Source organism: Bidens hawaiensis, unplaced genomic scaffold (assembly GCF_021521415.1).
Source record: "Bidens hawaiensis isolate Kalapana, Puna unplaced genomic scaffold, B.hawaiensis_p1.1 tig00042985_1, whole genome shotgun sequence".
Classification (NCBI taxonomy): Eukaryota; Viridiplantae; Streptophyta; class Magnoliopsida; order Asterales; family Asteraceae; genus Bidens; species Bidens hawaiensis.
Genome location: NW_027497626.1, coordinates 91,534 through 108,983, shown reverse-complemented (window position 1 = coordinate 108,983; position 17,450 = coordinate 91,534). Strand labels below are relative to the sequence as shown.

Genomic DNA, 17,450 nt, shown 5'->3' with positions numbered 1-17,450 from the left:
TTAATGACCTATAATGGTGAGAGGTTGAGGGTGAATGACGAGATGGGTTTCGCGGCTCAAGATTTATATCAAAACTGATATTAGCGAGCTTGTGTGTTGTAATTTGGTTAGGGTTTTGATTCGCGCTGGTTTAAGAAGTGTGTGTGCTTGATTAATTGAATTATAAACGTGTTTATATAGAATATTAAGTCAATGGCAGTTGCGGTTCGTTATAATCGCGATTACGAATCAATTACCTGTCCTAGTTAATCAATTATCATGTAAAGATTGTCGGTAGGATGCTATTAAGGTATACTAATGATTTGATTACGTCAATTTGTCCGAAAATTGAGGAATAAGCAGGGGGTCTTTAGCCGACGGAAGAGAGGGAGAGAGGAGGAAGATATATATATGTGTGTGTGTGTGTGTGTGTGTGTGGTTGGTATCATTTAAGAACTCTAAAAAAATTAAGAACTCTTAGGAACTCTACACAATCAAACATATTTTTAATTTTATTTATATATTAACATTATTTAAGAGTAGTTTTATCATATTTTATATAAAAAATTTTGATTATATATATTAATTACAAGTTTACATATGTGTAAAATTTATGTACTAACAAATTTACATAGTGTAAAACAAAACAAAGATATGTATAAAAACTAATTTACAAAATTGTAATCGTAAATTTAGATATAACAAAATAATAAAACTAAACTCAAATAACATTAACATACAAATTTTTTTTATAAAAAACGTATATATATATATATATATATATATATATATATAGGATTGGGTTCATTTCAGAAGTTTTTGTTAGTGCGAGAAGAGAGTTTAACCAATCATGTAATTTTCTTTCAAATTTTAATTATTTAATTAGAAGGCTATATTAGTAAATTGATCATCTCTCTCTTTTTTGGTAACTCTTTCTAATTAATGATAAGTTACATATTAGTATTTTATTAATTAGTAAGTCTCTTTTTATTTTGTTCTAACCCAATTTATTTGTTTATATCATAATCCATTTAGGTAAAAGTTTCACTATAATGTCCAATTTTCATCGATCTTACAAATTATTATAATTCGATTAGCCGCAAACCTAAGCATCTGCGTATATAATGTACGTTCATTAGTTTAAACATTAATAAAAGGACTATGAGGTACAAACTTCACAATAAGATTTCAAACCCATTTCATTAATACTTCAAAATACTACAGAATCCAAAATCATGACGTATACAAAATCAATAAAGTTCAAACTATTTCTAAGCTCCATAATTTCTTCATAAACAAATTAACAATTACATTACTTTAAACCAAAACATAATGTTTAGAAATATAGGACTAAAACCAACAACAACAACAAAAAAAAGGGTGGTCTATCTGCTATGTTGGATTAACCAACCTTTCATTCAGATTCAAAATTGCTCCTCCAAAAAATATGAGATCTTTTCGTGTTTACTCTTCTTTGCTTTCAACCGTCTTCCTTTCTTCTCGGCATCAATCTTGTTAGTAACCAATGTCGACTGATTTTTAAAATCAAAACATACCTGATAGTAAAGATCAACCGCTTTAATCAGGACATGCGCTTACATATGAACTTATAGAGTCATACACATATTACAAGTTACCTATGTAATCAGACATTAACTTACACATGAACTTATAAAGTCGCATATATATTACAATTACCTATGTAATCAGACATTAACTTACACATGAACTTATAGAGCATTTTACATAATCAGACATTAACTTAAAGAGCCTTACACAACACTTACATAGCCATGCACATATTACAAATTAACTATACATAATCAGGCATTAACTTACAAAGCCCTACACAGAACTAGGGATGAGCGTTTTCGGTACTGGTATCGAATCGGTACCAAGTTTTTGAGTTTTCGGTACCGGTATGGTTTGGTAGGGTACTGACATTTCCCGAATTTCGCATGAAATACTGATACCGAACCCCGAGCTCATCCCTACACACAATGTACAAATCCCTACATAGATTACAAATTACCTACACATAATCACGCATGTACTTACACATGAACTCATAGAGCCTACACATAACTTACAAAGCCCTACACAGGTTATAATCTACCTACATGTAATCAGACATGAACTTATACATAACTTACAAAGCCCTACACAGATTAAAAATTACCTACACATTTTACATATGAACTTACACAGTCTTAGTATACATATTACCTACACAATTCCCACTATGAAAAACATGCTCAGGTGCAGGTAAAATGTAAAACTATAAAAGTACACTAAAAAGGGATCAATGTAGGATATGCTTTGTCATGAATTTTAAACTCAAAAGGAACAATGTAGGACTTCTTGTACAATGTATGACTTTTTCTTTGCAATACTCTCACTTTACCTATCTGCTCAAATAAACAAATTTGATGTAACACATGAGTCAAATAGCAAAACCAAATTGTGAAATATAATAAATATTACACTATTTTCTATTTTAGCCCAAAGTAGAGTAACAAGAAAACATATTTGAATCAAGATCCAGTTTCTGTATGTTTAAAATTAAACTCAGTATGTAATTACTAACAAATCAAAACTTAATTTACCAAAAAAGATATGGATTATACTTGATGTAAAATATGCAATATGTGTACCAAACACAGACCTACAATCCACTAAAATCCCCTTTTTTTTAATGAAATCCAATTCAAGCATGTCAAATTGTAATTGAATATACTAGTTATTGTAGGTTTATATGAAGAAAAAGAGGATTCACTCATTCACTTGAATTGATATTACACAAAAAAAAACCCTAGTTTTATCCCCAAATAAATAATTCAATCAACGGAAATTATGGTTGGATTATGAGTATACATTCTAATATAAAATCTGTGTGGTTTTGAATTATTTCAATCAAGAAAAAACAAAATACACAAACCTTAGTAGAAATTTTTGCTTCATTGATGAAAATCCTTGAAAAAAACCGTCTCTGTGAAGGACTCTTACCACGTTTGATTTTTAATACCCTGTGAAGGAATCTGATGCAATTAAAGATTTTGGTATTTTACAACTATGCTTTCACAATTGGAAGATTTATGAAATAGCAAGAGGATTTTAATTATGCGGATTTCTAGTAATTGATTGGAGAGCATACGATGGTAATCAAATAATACCTACGCATCCTGACCGAAATACCCTTCTTTCTGAAAAGCTTTGCAAACATTTGTCTTGATTATTACAAAATTGCCATTGTTATCTAGTACCGTTGATAAAACCAAACCAATGGATCAGATCCATTTCTTGCGCTTCTCACTATAACTTGACTTCTCGCATGATCCATCCCCTATATATATATATATATATATTCGTTATTTGCTAGTTGGTCCTTGCAGTTTGATGTTGGGTACAAAAGTGAATTAAGGTAGGTTGGGTATTGTTTTTGTACAATCTCATAGTTATAATCAAATAAATAAATAATTTAAAATACTAAACAAATGCGGGATTTATTGATAAAATACATGAACCCGAACCCGAGTCGGGTAATGATTACAAATACGAGAGATTCAAAAACCCGAACTGTTACAGCATGTGAAAATGGTCGTCAACCTTGGAGTCTTGGACGAACCCATAGCTAAATACGTATCTGAAATATGTAAGGTATGTTCGGTAGAGGGTTTTTAGTGTAACATTTGCAAAAAAAAAAAAAGAAAAGAAAAGAAAAAAAAAGGAAGTCGTTAATAAATCATGTTTAGCAATAAAATTTCGTCATTATGAGAAAAATCTTCTTTATTAGTGATCTTTATGTTTCAAAGTCAACAAAAAGTGCAAAAATCGCCACGTAACGAATCTGACGTGTGGAATGACCTCGGGTAACAAGTCAGAAAGTAAATAATTCATTAAAGGGGTTAAATGATCTCGAAAAATTAAAATATATATTAAAGTAGTGGAGATAATATATAAACTTAATTTTAGAATGTTTGAATCGCGAAAATTAGAAAATAATTAACCGAAAGCCAGTAGATGACACCATAAGAGCCTGACGTCAAGTTTTTTAGAAAACTAAGTTATTAGGCAGACATTGACTGTAATCAAGTTTCGCTCAAAGTCTGATAAAAATTATCGAAAACGGATTTCGTTGGACTAGATAAATTACGCTTTACGTTAAACTTTATTACCTAAACCATACAATATATATTTTAATTTACCAACCCTTACCCCCACCCCACCCCCTAGCCGTCCACTCCCCCTCCCCCTCTTGACAACTCACTCCCACTCACCCACTCTACATGTAAGACTTAATAATTGTACCTAAATCTATGAGTATGTGTTGGGTTAATGTCACCAACACACACAATCAACCTACTATCCACCTCACTACCCTATTTCCTCTTCTCTCTCTCTATAAGTTGTATTCCACCACCACCACTTCACCATCATCTTCAAAAATACATATTTATCACACACACACATCTCAAGAACATGGAGAATTAAATAATAGGAAGAAGATTAAAGAAGGAGCATCACACGATCATCACATTATCATTTTCATCTTCATTCTAACAAAACCCAAGTAAGTAAAGATGGTGATTTGAATTTTATGATTGCATAAGCTAGATTTGATGTTCTTGGGTTGGAAATTGGGATTGAAGGATTGATAATAATGGGTTTGGGTGCATGTGTGTGTGTGAACCATGTATATGTATGTGTGTGCATGTGTGTCGTGGGTATGTATGTGTGTATGAATGGAAGTATTAAACCCACTTATACATACATACATTCACCTTAAAAGATGATTTTTGATTTTCAAGATTGATTAGAAATAATTTTGAGATCTAGGAAAAATCATGAATAATAAGATGTTTAGAAATTGAGATTAATGAGAGGTTGGTGATTGTTAGATGTTAGGATGAGATTTTGATTACTTGGAAAAGTTTGAACCATAAAATGGATAATGATGGATTTAAAGATTTTAAGAAGTTGTTCATATTTATAAATTAGAATTTTTGATTTTATTTAAATTTAATGGATAAATTAATGACATTGGTGAAATTAGGATGAAGTAGAATAGGATATATGCTAGATTAAACCATCAAAATTATGAAATTATAAAAACTTAGAAATTGTTAAAATTACTAATTAAGGAAACTTTAATTGTTAACTTGCAAGAATTTTGATAAATGATTCTTTGTGATATGAAACTTGGATTAGAACATTTGAAATGGATGATTGATTGATAGGATGCATGTTAGAGATTCATGGAATAACATATTAAGAGAATAATCAAACTAACTAGTCTTATGGTCAATTCTAATTTTAGAAACTTTAATATTTATTCAATGTGAAAATTGGAAATTTGATAATATTTTTGAATAATTGACTTAATTGGATGAATAATGAATAGGTTGTATGTTAGAAATTCATATAAAACTTGAATTACAATCAAAACTTAAATACATGAATTGCTTGATAGATGCTTACTAGCAATGAAAACTTTAGAAAAAGAGAATACTAAGAGATTAAAATTTGAATAGAATCATAAGATGCATGAAATCTAGATCAAGTTAGTTGAATGATATAAACAAGTTGCTACTTAGTAATAATTGTAAAGATTGTGATGAAAATGTTAACAAGAGTTGAAAATTTCCATAATAAGAAACTTTGTCAAATAAACACTTAGGAAAGTATGAAATGTATGAACTTGATGATTTAAATGACTCATTGATATTAATTTAAATCTAGAAAATTAAGGTGTGTTTTGATAAGTGTTCATATGAAAAATGATAAACTTGATTGTTCATATTATTGATAAACATAGATTGTAAAATAGGAACTTAAAATCCGATTTAAATGTACTATATGAAATTATGTGACCAAATCTGAAAATTTAGGACAAATTATAGTTTATAATGTGTATGTTTAATGCATGGGATGTTTGGTTAGAAATGGCTAAGTCTAGTTTACCTGTCGGTAACTTCAACGGTCGAAAAACCGACTTTTTAACGTAAAACCGACACCACGGTTAGGGACTGTTTTAGAACAGCCCCTAAAGTGGTATAACTCTCATATGTAACATAACTGCAATGTTTTGAAACCCGGCCCGGCCTGTCGGACCGGTCGGACCGGGACCCGGGACTAAGACCGGTCAGGGTCGTAGTATACAGCCCGTTTTCTAATGGACCGGCCGGGTCTCGTGGGCGCCGGTTGGACCGGACCCAGCGACCCAGCGGGCGGACCGGCAAGTTTGTTATTTTCCTTTTTCTTGTTTAATCATTTCTGAATAAGTGAATATAATCACCAAACACGGCTGCTCCTAACAAACTAAACCCTATATAACCCTTTACCGCCGCTCCATAACCCACCACTGCCGCTCCATAACACCGCCACTCCAAATCACTGCCGGAAATGATATTCAGATTCAGATCTGTAAGTGAGTTTGTGATGCAATCTTCTCTTAATTTCTCATTCTTCACTTAAATTAAAGCTTAGATGTGTTGAACAAACTAAATTAAAGAATGAATCAAATCATTATATTGATTTGGTGATAGAAATTCGTTTCAATTGGAGATGGAGAAGATAAAGGAGATGGAAGGATGAATGAGGCGGCAGTAGTGTGGTTTAGGTTAAAAGCAATGGAGATTAATTTTTCCTTTTCACCTTTTCTTTAATACAAATTACAATTATCCATCCTCAATATTATAGTTTTAGCAAAATAATCCTAGACTTTTACATATTAGTGCATTAGAAATTGTACATGGCTAACTACTTCTATAAGATATATAAATATATATTATTTATATAATTTATGACGTTATCCGGGTCAAACACCGATCCGCCCTCCTGGGTCGGTCCGACCTTTGACCCGGTAAGGCGTCCGGGTCGATGTCTGGGCCGGGTCTGAAAACATTGAACATAAGTTGATATGTGAGAAAAAGGACAAAATGACTAGACTTGGCCCTAGACGGTTCGTGTCGGAAAAACCGACAAGAAAACGTCAAAAGTTGCTAATTTATGAAAATATTAACAAAAATGAGAAATGACATGTTTTTATAAAATAATTTATAAATCTTAATTAATATATGTAACAAGTGTTTTCCAAGTAATAAAAATTATATTTTACACGAATGCTGGTCGGTTCGTTTTTGAACCCGAAACCGACAAAAACCGACGAAACTGACAAGAATTATGAAAAATAAATTAATATTTTTTAAAACTTTCCAGCAACTAAAACTCTAATATTTAATATAATTATATATTATCTTTATTTATTAATTAAATTATTTAATAAACAATAATCGACGAAAAACCGAACCATACGTGTGTTAAACTATTAGGACTCTATTTGCTTGCATGCTCGTGTGACATTAGAGTAGGGATAATAAGTAAAAGAATTTTTATAAACTAAGGCTCAAACGAAGTTTTTATTTACAAAACGTGTACTAATATAGGACACACGTATTTTGGAGAAAAGGACTTCAAACCGTGAGTTTCTCTATCGAACCCCCCTCGTTTTTAAATGGAATTGTTTTAAATGTTTTTATAATTGTTTTGAGGGAAAACATATTCTTTATTACATATTGATTTCATTGATATTTTCTTTAAAGGCATTTTATTTTACAAACTGTGTCAAACGCGGGATGAGTCTAGTTGGCTAAATAATGGTTAACCCTAGAAAGGGGCACATGAATATGTGTAACATCCGACATCTCGCACCACCAATATTGTCCGCTCTGCCCACGAAGAGCTCACGGATTTGCTTTTGGTTGCCCAGATGGAGACTTCCCAGGAGGTCACCCATCCTAGTACTAGTTCCACCTAAGCACACTTAACCGTGGAGTTTTCATGTGCTCCACAGCCAACTAAGCCCAAAACACGTTGGTGATTGAAAAGGCAGGACATTTACTTATGAACCAAGGATCTCTCTTGTCCACGGCCGATGTGGGATTTGCCTAAGAGTTGGACGATGTTGTGTTTGCCAAGGGTGTTACAATATGGGTAGATCTATCGGGGTGACGCCCCCCTTCCAATCGCGTTGGGTTAAAAGTGGGCGTATTTTGAGTCTGATATGTATCAGGTTATCAACTATGATAGTCATACATAATGTTGTATTCTTTGCTCGTTTATAACAACACAATTTGTTTAAGAAGTAACAGGGCCAGCTATAAGGGAGGGCCGGGTGGTCGACGGACCCCGGCCCGACACCCCGATAGGCCCAGATTTTTTTAAAAAAAATCTATATATATTTTTTTTATGAAAAACATGTAGATAATGTTAAAGCTTAATTACACAATCATTAGCTTGGTTTAGTGGCAAACGGGTATGACTTTCAACCAAAAGGTTGTAGGTTCGAACCTCACTTGAGACATTTTAACCATATTTTTTTTATAAAAAAAGAGTTTTTTACGCAACCAAATCATAAGGCCAAAAAATTAAGGATTACTTAAAAATTAAATTGTTTAAATCCAACAAGATACCCCTTTTATTAAGGCTCAAAGAAATTTTCGCCTTTGGCTCAAAAACTTTTAAACGTTCTCGGAGCCGGGCCTGAGAAGTAAAATGCCTATTATTATGATGTAATGACGGTAGATCATTACACACGGGTTTGTGTTATATATATACGGACTATATTATTATAAAGGGAAACTCACCAACACATTGTGTTGATCGATATTTTAATATGCTTTTCATGTAAGTGATGGCTTCGTGACAATAGAGGAAAAGAGGCGAGCGGTGTTTGAATATAGGAATAAACTGGGATGTGTAATAACCATGTTTTTATACGCATGTAAACTTACGTTTTTAATAATAATAAAGTTTCTTTGAAAAGTCAGACTTTGATTATTATTTTACTATACTTTATTATGATTGGCTATCGGCGACTGTCACAACCCGAACGACTTGGTTAAAAGTCTTCCGCTGTTTAAATTAAGGTTTTCGGGGTGTGACATTTAGGAGCTTCTAACTTCAAACTTTTAATAAAAAGCTCATATTCAATAAAAAAAAAAAATTTGGTTAAAGGGGCTTGAAGCATTTAGGTTAGGATAAAAAGCTTGAAATTAAAAGCATTTAGTTTAGGAGAAAAAGCTCCTACTAGTAGCTTTTGGAAAAACTACAAGTTTTTAGCATTTAAAATTTTACAACTTTTTTCACCATCTTTTGTTAATTTACATAATAGTTACACATTTAACCTATATTCAAAACCAACTACCCCCATAACTTTTTAAGAGGCCATAACTTTTTTGCACATTAATTTTTTTTATAGAAAAAATTACATCATAAAAACGAGCATTTCATTCTCTTTAATATGAGTATGGTATTGCTACACTTCTTTAACTTTAAAAAAATAACATATTATGTGATTACCGGACAACAAGCCGAGTCACGCGAGCTCGGGTCATATGTAAGACCAAATTAGGTGTTGCATCCCGGAAAAATCCGATATTAGTTTTGGGTTAAAGATGTCAACTTTGAAAGTTCAAGGATCAAAAATATTTTTAATATATATTGTAGAAGTTAAAACAGTGAGAAAAATATGTTCATCCCACATTGGAAGAAGAAAGAAAGTGGAGTCATTCTACATGAGCATAAATAGGAAAAAGAAATTCCGCCCCGATACACGATGGAGCCTCACACAACCCAAGAGGGCGGTGCCACGCTACGCGATGAACCTACTCAGGAATTCATCGCAATACGTGACGTAACCTCCACGGTGAGGTGACGCGTGTTCCACCACGTGGCAGGCTATGTGTCAACATGTGGCATCATCTGATCGCACTGAGTCATCGTGCTATTCGATGGCCGCCTTAAAAAGCCATCATGATATGTGATGGGCTAAGAAATCAGCCTATAAAAGGGGGTAATTGTAACATTTGTTATTTTTCGAACCCGAAAATCCAAACCCTTTAAAGTCTTGTTTATTCAGATCCGCGTTAGTTAATGAAGACGAAAATTATTATTTGGTTTTATGCTTATTCCTTTAAGCGCCGCTTGAATATTTTGTTATTATTATTATTATTATTATTTAGTTATTTATTTTGTTTTGTTCGTTCCACAGGCTAATTTGCACATCCTTTCTCCCTCCATTCTCTTTTCCCGTCATCACCAGCAACCCCCCACCCCCAACACGATTTTCGATCCTCAAATTAGGAGTTTGGAACCCCTTTAAGAAACCTGCCTCTTCCGCCGAAAAAACCATGTTCGATAGCGCCCCCATAACCACTAGAAATAAGAAGGGAGATAAAGGATCTCCTTGTTGAATACCTTTGAGGCACTGAAACTCGAACGTTGGAGACCCATTAACGAGCATCGAGGACCTAGCCGAAGAGAGGATTCCGAAAATCCACTCACACCAGACCGAGGATTTGTGCCATTTATTTGAATCCAAAAACTTAGTGTAACTTTATTTAGCACTAGAAAGGTCAATCAACTTTGATGTTTTATTAATTACAATCTAGTCATCGTCCTAAACATTAAAAATTTCATTTTCTCACTAGTCATTACTATTTGATCGGTCCTTAAAACCCAAAATTGTGCTTTCATACAATTGGCTTAGCATTTGGTTTTCAAAAATGGTCCACAGGCGCCATAACACTTCACATATATGCCAAGGGAACGCCAAACTAGATGCACACCTTAGGCAGCATATTATTAATAAACTTAAGTAATATCACCGAGCCTTAAATCGACTCGAAAATTTGACTATGAAGAGTAATGACAAAATTTCACAAATTAGCACGGTTTTGCAAACGTTAAATGAGGAACAAAATAGTCCCCTCATTTTACATGCAAAAACATGTCGAACCGCGCCACTTATGTAAAAAAATTACATTCTTTTATCACTATAATGTGTAATGTCTTTTGCATTTCTACCCTTGGAATGAATGAGCTCGTCTCTTACTTTTCGCCTTGTTGATTTTCATCCGTTTCTTCCTACAAAAGACAACGAGATGATCATATGTGTGTCTATTGCTGTTCTTACATTATTTTCATGATATTGAGACAATGTAAGACAAAAGTTTGGAACATAAGATCTTGTTACCTCAGTAGGTCGTGTTCCTGTTCCTCCTATACACTTGGAAGCGCTGATACTCGCGCTCTTCATCAAGCTACGAGAATTGTTGTTTCCTTGATCTTCTGCACCATCCGAGGTTTGTTTTCCCGGCTCGTTTTCTTGAGAATCACCATCTTCCTTGGGTACAGGAACGCGCTCCCTGGTCCACATAATAAATATATATTTAATCAAAGTCTCACATGAAAACATCATCCTTGATATAATTACAAACTACAAATGGCTAATAACATAAATGTTTTTTAGTTGATTGATTCAAAGGTTTCATGCATTCGAGATGACTTTCAACCCGTTTCTAATTTGGTTAAATCTTTTGGCTTGACCCACTTAGCCCATTAGATATAAAATAGTAAAACCCAAAACGACCCATTGGTATACAAACGGATCATTTAGTAATGGTTTTCCATTACAAAGAATATATTAGTTAAGGTTTAGTTATTTTATAGTATAACATTATACCGTAACTAATATATTATCTCATAAACTCTCCTGAATTATTAAAGATTATGAAAACATAATCAATTCATATATTCTAACTGATACTTTCTCTTAATATTTTCATATAGCAACTTCTTACATGCTTCTCCAAACACTAGGAGTTAGTTAAGTAACTTGCCTTGGAAGTGAAGCATGCTGCCTTAACACCGGAGTCGAATTTTTAGGTCCACCTTTACCCAAACCCTCCTCAAGATGTGCAAATTGCCTCTTAAAACGATCGACCCCCGCTGAAATAAACAAATAAATAAATAAATAAATTTCTAGCAACTATTTTAATTTAATATAACAAAAATGTTATATAACATTGTATGACCTCGGGTACAAGAAGCTAGTTTGTTCACCACCACTTAGATATTCCTGAAGCATCTGAGGATGGTACTCCAAGATCTGGTTTTGTATATATGAGAATTTGTTTTAAAAAAAACAGTTATATTAACATAAACATAATGATACAAAGATATTAACTGATAACCGAACGCACCTCCCGATAAATTAACTCTCTAACATCATCTTTTCCAAGTTTCCTCCTCTCAAACTCGAATTCAAGTTTTGATATGGGCTGAGTGCTTGGTTCTCGTTCCACATTTGACAAGCCATTAAAGTAAGGATCGGCTAGTGACTACAAAAGAAAGCAACGGATATCGTCAAGAACAAAAAAACATTCTATATTTGATCATTTCTTTCTATGGGCCGGTTTCGGTTGTGTTATATAAACCAGCTGAAAGGGAACTGGTCAAACAGCTTGAAAATGTCTTGGAGTCTATTTTTAAGCATGCCTCATTAATTGTTTTTATTCAAAGATTTAGATTGCTACTTGGGGTGTAAACGAGCTTGGGCTCTCATCAAGTTCGACCAGGCATGTGAGCCTAAACGAGCCACCTATTATTTATATAACTTTTATTCAATATATAATTTGCATAATAGTTAATATATAACATCTTTATTAAAATAACATAATTATATATATTATGTTCTATATCAGAATTGTAATTAGTTAGAATATTAAAAGTAATACTCATAAATGCATATAAATAAAATAATTAAATAATTAATAAATAATAAACAGCCAAGCACTCATTGAACTCGACTAGGCTTGCGAGCCTAAACAAGCATATTATTTATATAAATTTCACTTAATGAACATTTACATAATAAAATTATTATGATAAAAGTTACAAAATTTCATATATTATGTTATATATCAAAATTACATATACTAGAAATGGAGCTCGAGCTCTCTTAAGTTAAACTTTATAAACTTTCTTTTTAAAATACTAACACAATGTTTATGGGTCAACCCAACCCTATACGAATTGACCCGCACTAAAATGGATATGTTTCAAGTTTTAACACATTACCCAACCCACCTAATACACCCATTATTCCAACTCTAGTACCTTGTTTCAACCTATCAATAATTCAACGCATGTGGTAGCATATGATACCTCTTCAGCGGATGGGCGGTCTTTGGGGTCAAATGCAATCAGGCGTTCGAGTAGTTTGAGAGCCAATGGGTCCACATTAGCAAACTTTTGTGTGAAAGGAATCGGCTGTTTTTTCCGCATATTGTTGAGATATCGTCTTGCCTTTTCATTGCGAATCTGCATATTTAACATAAAATTTTATTTGACTCGTTATCCCACCTAACCCGCCCCATCAGTTTTGCAGGGCATACTAGTTATAATGTATGTAACAATTTGAATATATATATAAATGCACACACACAAACATGAAAAATTACGGTACTAGAAACAAACAATTAACTACAAAACAAAAACGGGCCAAGTGGGTTGTACGCACAAAAACTCCTTAATCATTTATGCAATAATATTTTCACAAAAATAGTTATAAAATAAATTGAACAAAAGTGTTTCCTTAGTTGAGACAGCTGTATAATAAACAAAAGAAAGAACTAACCCTAGCAATAGTTTCAGGAGGAGGGGTGCCCAACAAATCAGTCATGAGATCCAACTGATGTACCACATTCTTTCCGGGAAACAACGGTTTACCCAAAAGCATTTCAGCAAATATGCATCCAATGCTCCAAATATCAATGGCTGGAGTGTACTGCAAAATAAAACAACTTAGTAACTGTCCTTTCGTTTTTTTTTATTAAACATCCATACATAGTTGGCTTATATTTGGTAAAAAAAAATGATATAGATGGTTGTATGCAGTATAAACATTCCGGATGACTTTAAATCCGCACGATCCCTCCGACCCATTTGACAAAAAATACACAAAAGCTCGCAACTAGTTCGAAAGCGGCTTGTCTGTATAACGAGCCACAAGCCAAGGTAAGCTCGCTTGTTTGTCTAATGAGCCACAGCCAATGTAAGCTCGCTTGTTAGCTGGCTCCTTTAAACAAATTTTAATATATATAAATTATAGCCCAAATTTTAGTGTATATAACATGTAAATTCTGCATTATGTGTATGCTCAAAAATATTACTTCTTGTTGTTATACATAACAATATGTGTAAAGAATACAAAATTATTTTATAAAAAAAAATAGAAGAGCTGGCTCGAGCCTTTTATGAACCAAGCTCGAGCTCAACAATTCAGCTCGTTAAGTTAAACAAGCCTAGTCGAGCTCACTGGTTTACCTTCAAGCCCAAGCCCAACCTGGCCCAGCTCAGCTCATTTACAGCCCTAGCCCAAACCAATCCATTCATTAGTAAACGGGCCAAAATTGCGACATCTAATATTGATACACAGATTACAGTAAAAAGATCTCAGATTGGGAGCACCCTACTTTAGAGAAAAAGGAGCCACAAAGTTCAGGAGCACGATACCATCGAGTTGCAACATAATCCTGCATTAATTCAAGAAAAAAAATGTAACTGAAAACATTGATTTTCCCAAATATTATAAATGCAAAACTACTCAGAAAAACACGTACCGTCCAGAATATGGCAGTCGGTGCATCGTTAAACGACACCCGAGCAAGCCCAAAGTCACAAATCTTCAATTTACAGTCAGCATTAGCAAGAATGTTTTTGGGCTTCAAGTCTCTATGATACACATTAGCTGCAAAAGTTACATTAACAATAACTTCATTAACAACGCTTAATTATACTTATTACTAGGGTTCATTAGTATATTGCCCCTAGGCCCAATTTAGGTTTCTCTATGGTTTCTTGTTTCTGGTTTCTTTCCTGTATATATTGAAGGCTCCCATACATTCTAAATACAACATTCATATACTATTTCACCATTACTTTTAATAATCATAAAGTAAGAATAAATTGCATATGAATTGATGTTACTCACCAGAGTGAATATACTTTAGACCGCGAAGAAGTTGGTACAAGAAAAACTGATGATGTTCAGGGGTAAGATCGTCATTTGCTCTAATAACTTGGTGAAGGTCAGACTCCATGAGTTCAAACACTACATAAATGTCTCTAAACTCTTTTCTAGAAGGGGGAAGCATAATATGCCTAATTTCTACAATATCCGGATGCCTGAGCAACCGAAGGAGTTTGATTTCTCTAAGGATTCGTGTAGCGTCGGAAACATGTTCAAAAACATCATTAATTTTCTTGATTGCAACCTTTTCTCCAGTGTGTGTGTCGGTGGCAGAACCGACAACACCATAACTTCCTTTGCCAACAACTTCTTGAACTTGGTATCTACCCGCCTCTCCATACTCCGTAAAGAATTCTCTTTCGAGCTGACCAAACAACAAAAAACAAACCGTTTGGTTACATAACATTACACATGGAGTTATTATTGCAAATGGGATTAATTCAAGATTCAAGCTTTAAGCTTTAAAATTCAAGATTCATGTTTCAAGATTCAAGATTTAAGAACATGGACTTTCATATCCGAAATCACACTAAAAACCCAACATTTTAATGAAGTTTGGTGCCTATAAATCTTACAACTGCAAATAAAAAAACGAAAAACATGTCTTCGTGCATTCAGGCACACAAGAAAACATAGGATCAGTTATCAAAATCATCTATGCTAGGATTAGCCATAGCAAATGAACAGCCTTTTTTGATATACTTACGGTGTAAATTGTTTAAGGTAGGTAGGTTGACGGGGTTCAAGCCAAACACAACCCGTATTTTTTATTCGGGCCAATAGCATCAACTCTAGTCATGTGCACTTAGAATCGTGTAACCCGAACATGACCCATTTAACCCGTTTATCTAAACGTGTCATAATTAAGACGGGTTGGCAAGTAATAATCATCATCATCGTACTAAGTAAATCCCATTAATAGAAAAGCTATGATAGGGGTATGATGAGGGAAAGATGTAGACAGCCTTACCTCTACCCCGTAGGGATAGAGAGACTGTCTCCGGTGAGACCCCCGACTCAATAGCAGTTTTGCATCAAGAAGCCCTGGACATAAGACATGTAGCACTCAACCATCAGGGCACCGGCCAATTGGTGCATGTACCTTGTCTTTCGGCTATCAGCGTCACCACTTGATGCATGATTAACGTTATTTTCACGAAATTAGTAAAATAACGTCAAAATTAGTGCAATTTCGCTTCCCCAGGCCCACACATATATACATTATATGTGCAAGCCGATGAAGAATCAACTCAAACAACACATTCTATCTTTCTCATGATTGAAACAAAATGACAGACAGTATAATTATCTACAATTGTCAGGTGTTGAGTAATATTAATTAATCAACAAGAACATAGAAATCAAAAACTGAATCATCAAGAAACAAAGAAACCCACCCGTTTGAGAGGATCCATGCGTTTTGGGAGTCTGATCACAGAAAGATGTAATCATCAACAATGGAATGGAATATGGGTAGCAGAGGATTCAGAAGAGCTGCAGAGAATAAGAGGAATGCCCATAAAACAGCCTAAATTTACTCATCCACACAAACATATGCCACCCTTAATTATCGAATCTTCACTTTAATGTTCTATGATCATCAAAACCTTAAAATATTAACGTTATTAATTTATACAAACCGTCGTCTTCTATATTATATTATATTATATTATATTATATTATCCAAGTCTAGGAAGTTTGATCCCTTGAAATTATACTCATTTTTTATTTTGATTAAAAGCATAATGTAAAATATTCGGTTTTTTCTCTTCTTAAGAACCGTTCTTCTCCCGTCTAAATCGATATTATTCCATTCCAACTTCTTCGGGACGCCTAGCATAGCAAGAAAAATATCGAATTGGATCCTAAATGAACGTGCTAGTGTGGACTTATTTATGTGGGCATGCAGTCTTCGAAATGGAATCCGTTTTCTAAAAAGAACCTGGCTTTCGTGCTTTGGTGAGTCTTTGTGATCATTTTGATGACATATGTTGAGTTGAAGGGATTTACAAACGTCTCCGTAGCTATCGCCGTCACCTCCACTACTAGATGCCCTTTTATTTTCTAAAACAACTCATATCAATGTTAACTATTTTTTCAACATGAATCCTTTATGAACCATACTTATTTTGAACTAGACAAAACCTACTTTGATCATAAAAGATTTTGTTCCCAAACAGATTTGAAATGTTCTCTAACCTAACCCGCCACACCTATTAACCAAGCTTTTCTTTCATTAAAAAACCCCCCATCAAGATGGTGGATTTCAGAATAAATTAGTATATGTATTAAAAAGAAATTTTGGTGGACTCCTTTTTTTTTAGATGAATTACTACTCAATTTTATTTGGTGTTACTGATTGTCATTCACCATTTGTAATTTCATTGTCTTAGTTTTAAAAGCCCAAGCCCGTCATGTTGAAACTAACAAGGCCTATTCAGCTAAACATTTTTGTACGTTCAGCCCAAAAAATTAACTAAGCATGTTTACCAAAATCCAAACTCATGATTTTTGTGTTTGGTTGGTATCGTTTTTTGTGTTGCATAATTCCCACCCTGCCTACCTCAAGTTGTAGTTCAACTAAAACTAGTAGTAT

General features: G+C 33.7%; 1 protein-coding gene and 1 long non-coding RNA gene across 3 annotated transcripts; one reads left to right on the top strand and one right to left on the bottom strand.

Annotated features, from left to right (window-relative positions):
- Nucleotides 1-11,727: 11,727 nt before the first annotated feature.
- On the bottom strand, nucleotides 11,728-16,396 carry LOC143593988 (mitogen-activated protein kinase 9). 2 transcript variants are annotated; one of them, XM_077073426.1, is made up of 8 exons: nucleotides 16,252-16,396; nucleotides 14,816-15,218; nucleotides 14,445-14,572; nucleotides 14,298-14,357; nucleotides 13,460-13,609; nucleotides 12,988-13,143; nucleotides 12,024-12,161; nucleotides 11,728-11,929 (listed from the first exon to the last, which is right to left on the bottom strand). In XM_077073426.1, exons 1-8 carry the CDS (start codon nucleotides 16,267-16,269, stop codon nucleotides 11,837-11,839), a joined length of 1,146 nt encoding a protein of 381 aa, XP_076929541.1. In that variant the 5' UTR covers nucleotides 16,270-16,396; the 3' UTR covers nucleotides 11,728-11,836. The 2 variants fall into 2 exon arrangements, with proteins under 2 accessions (XP_076929541.1, XP_076929540.1); XM_077073425.1 differs by lacking the exon at nucleotides 16,252-16,396 and having other exon boundaries at nucleotides 14,816-15,321.
- On the top strand, nucleotides 13,200-14,267 carry LOC143593990 (uncharacterized). Its single transcript, XR_013146233.1, has 3 exons — nucleotides 13,200-13,327; nucleotides 13,422-13,629; nucleotides 14,199-14,267. It is a non-coding gene; the product is annotated as an uncharacterized LOC143593990 (long non-coding RNA).
- Nucleotides 16,397-17,450: the final 1,054 nt, after the last annotated feature.

Bases quoted from the DNA above. Each gene is read 5' to 3' on its own strand.
- LOC143593988 (XM_077073425.1), bottom strand. From the start codon at position 15,260: ATGTTATGTAACCAAACGGTTTGTTTTTTGTTGTTTGGTCAGCTCGAA. The intron at 14,573-14,815 runs GTGAGTAACATC...TAACTTTTGCAG, and splicing joins TCTAAAGTATATTCACTCTG to CTAATGTGTATCATAGAGAC. The intron at 11,930-12,023 runs GTGCGTTCGGTT...ATACAAAACCAG, and splicing joins GAGAGTTAATTTATCGGGAG to ATCTTGGAGTACCATCCTCA.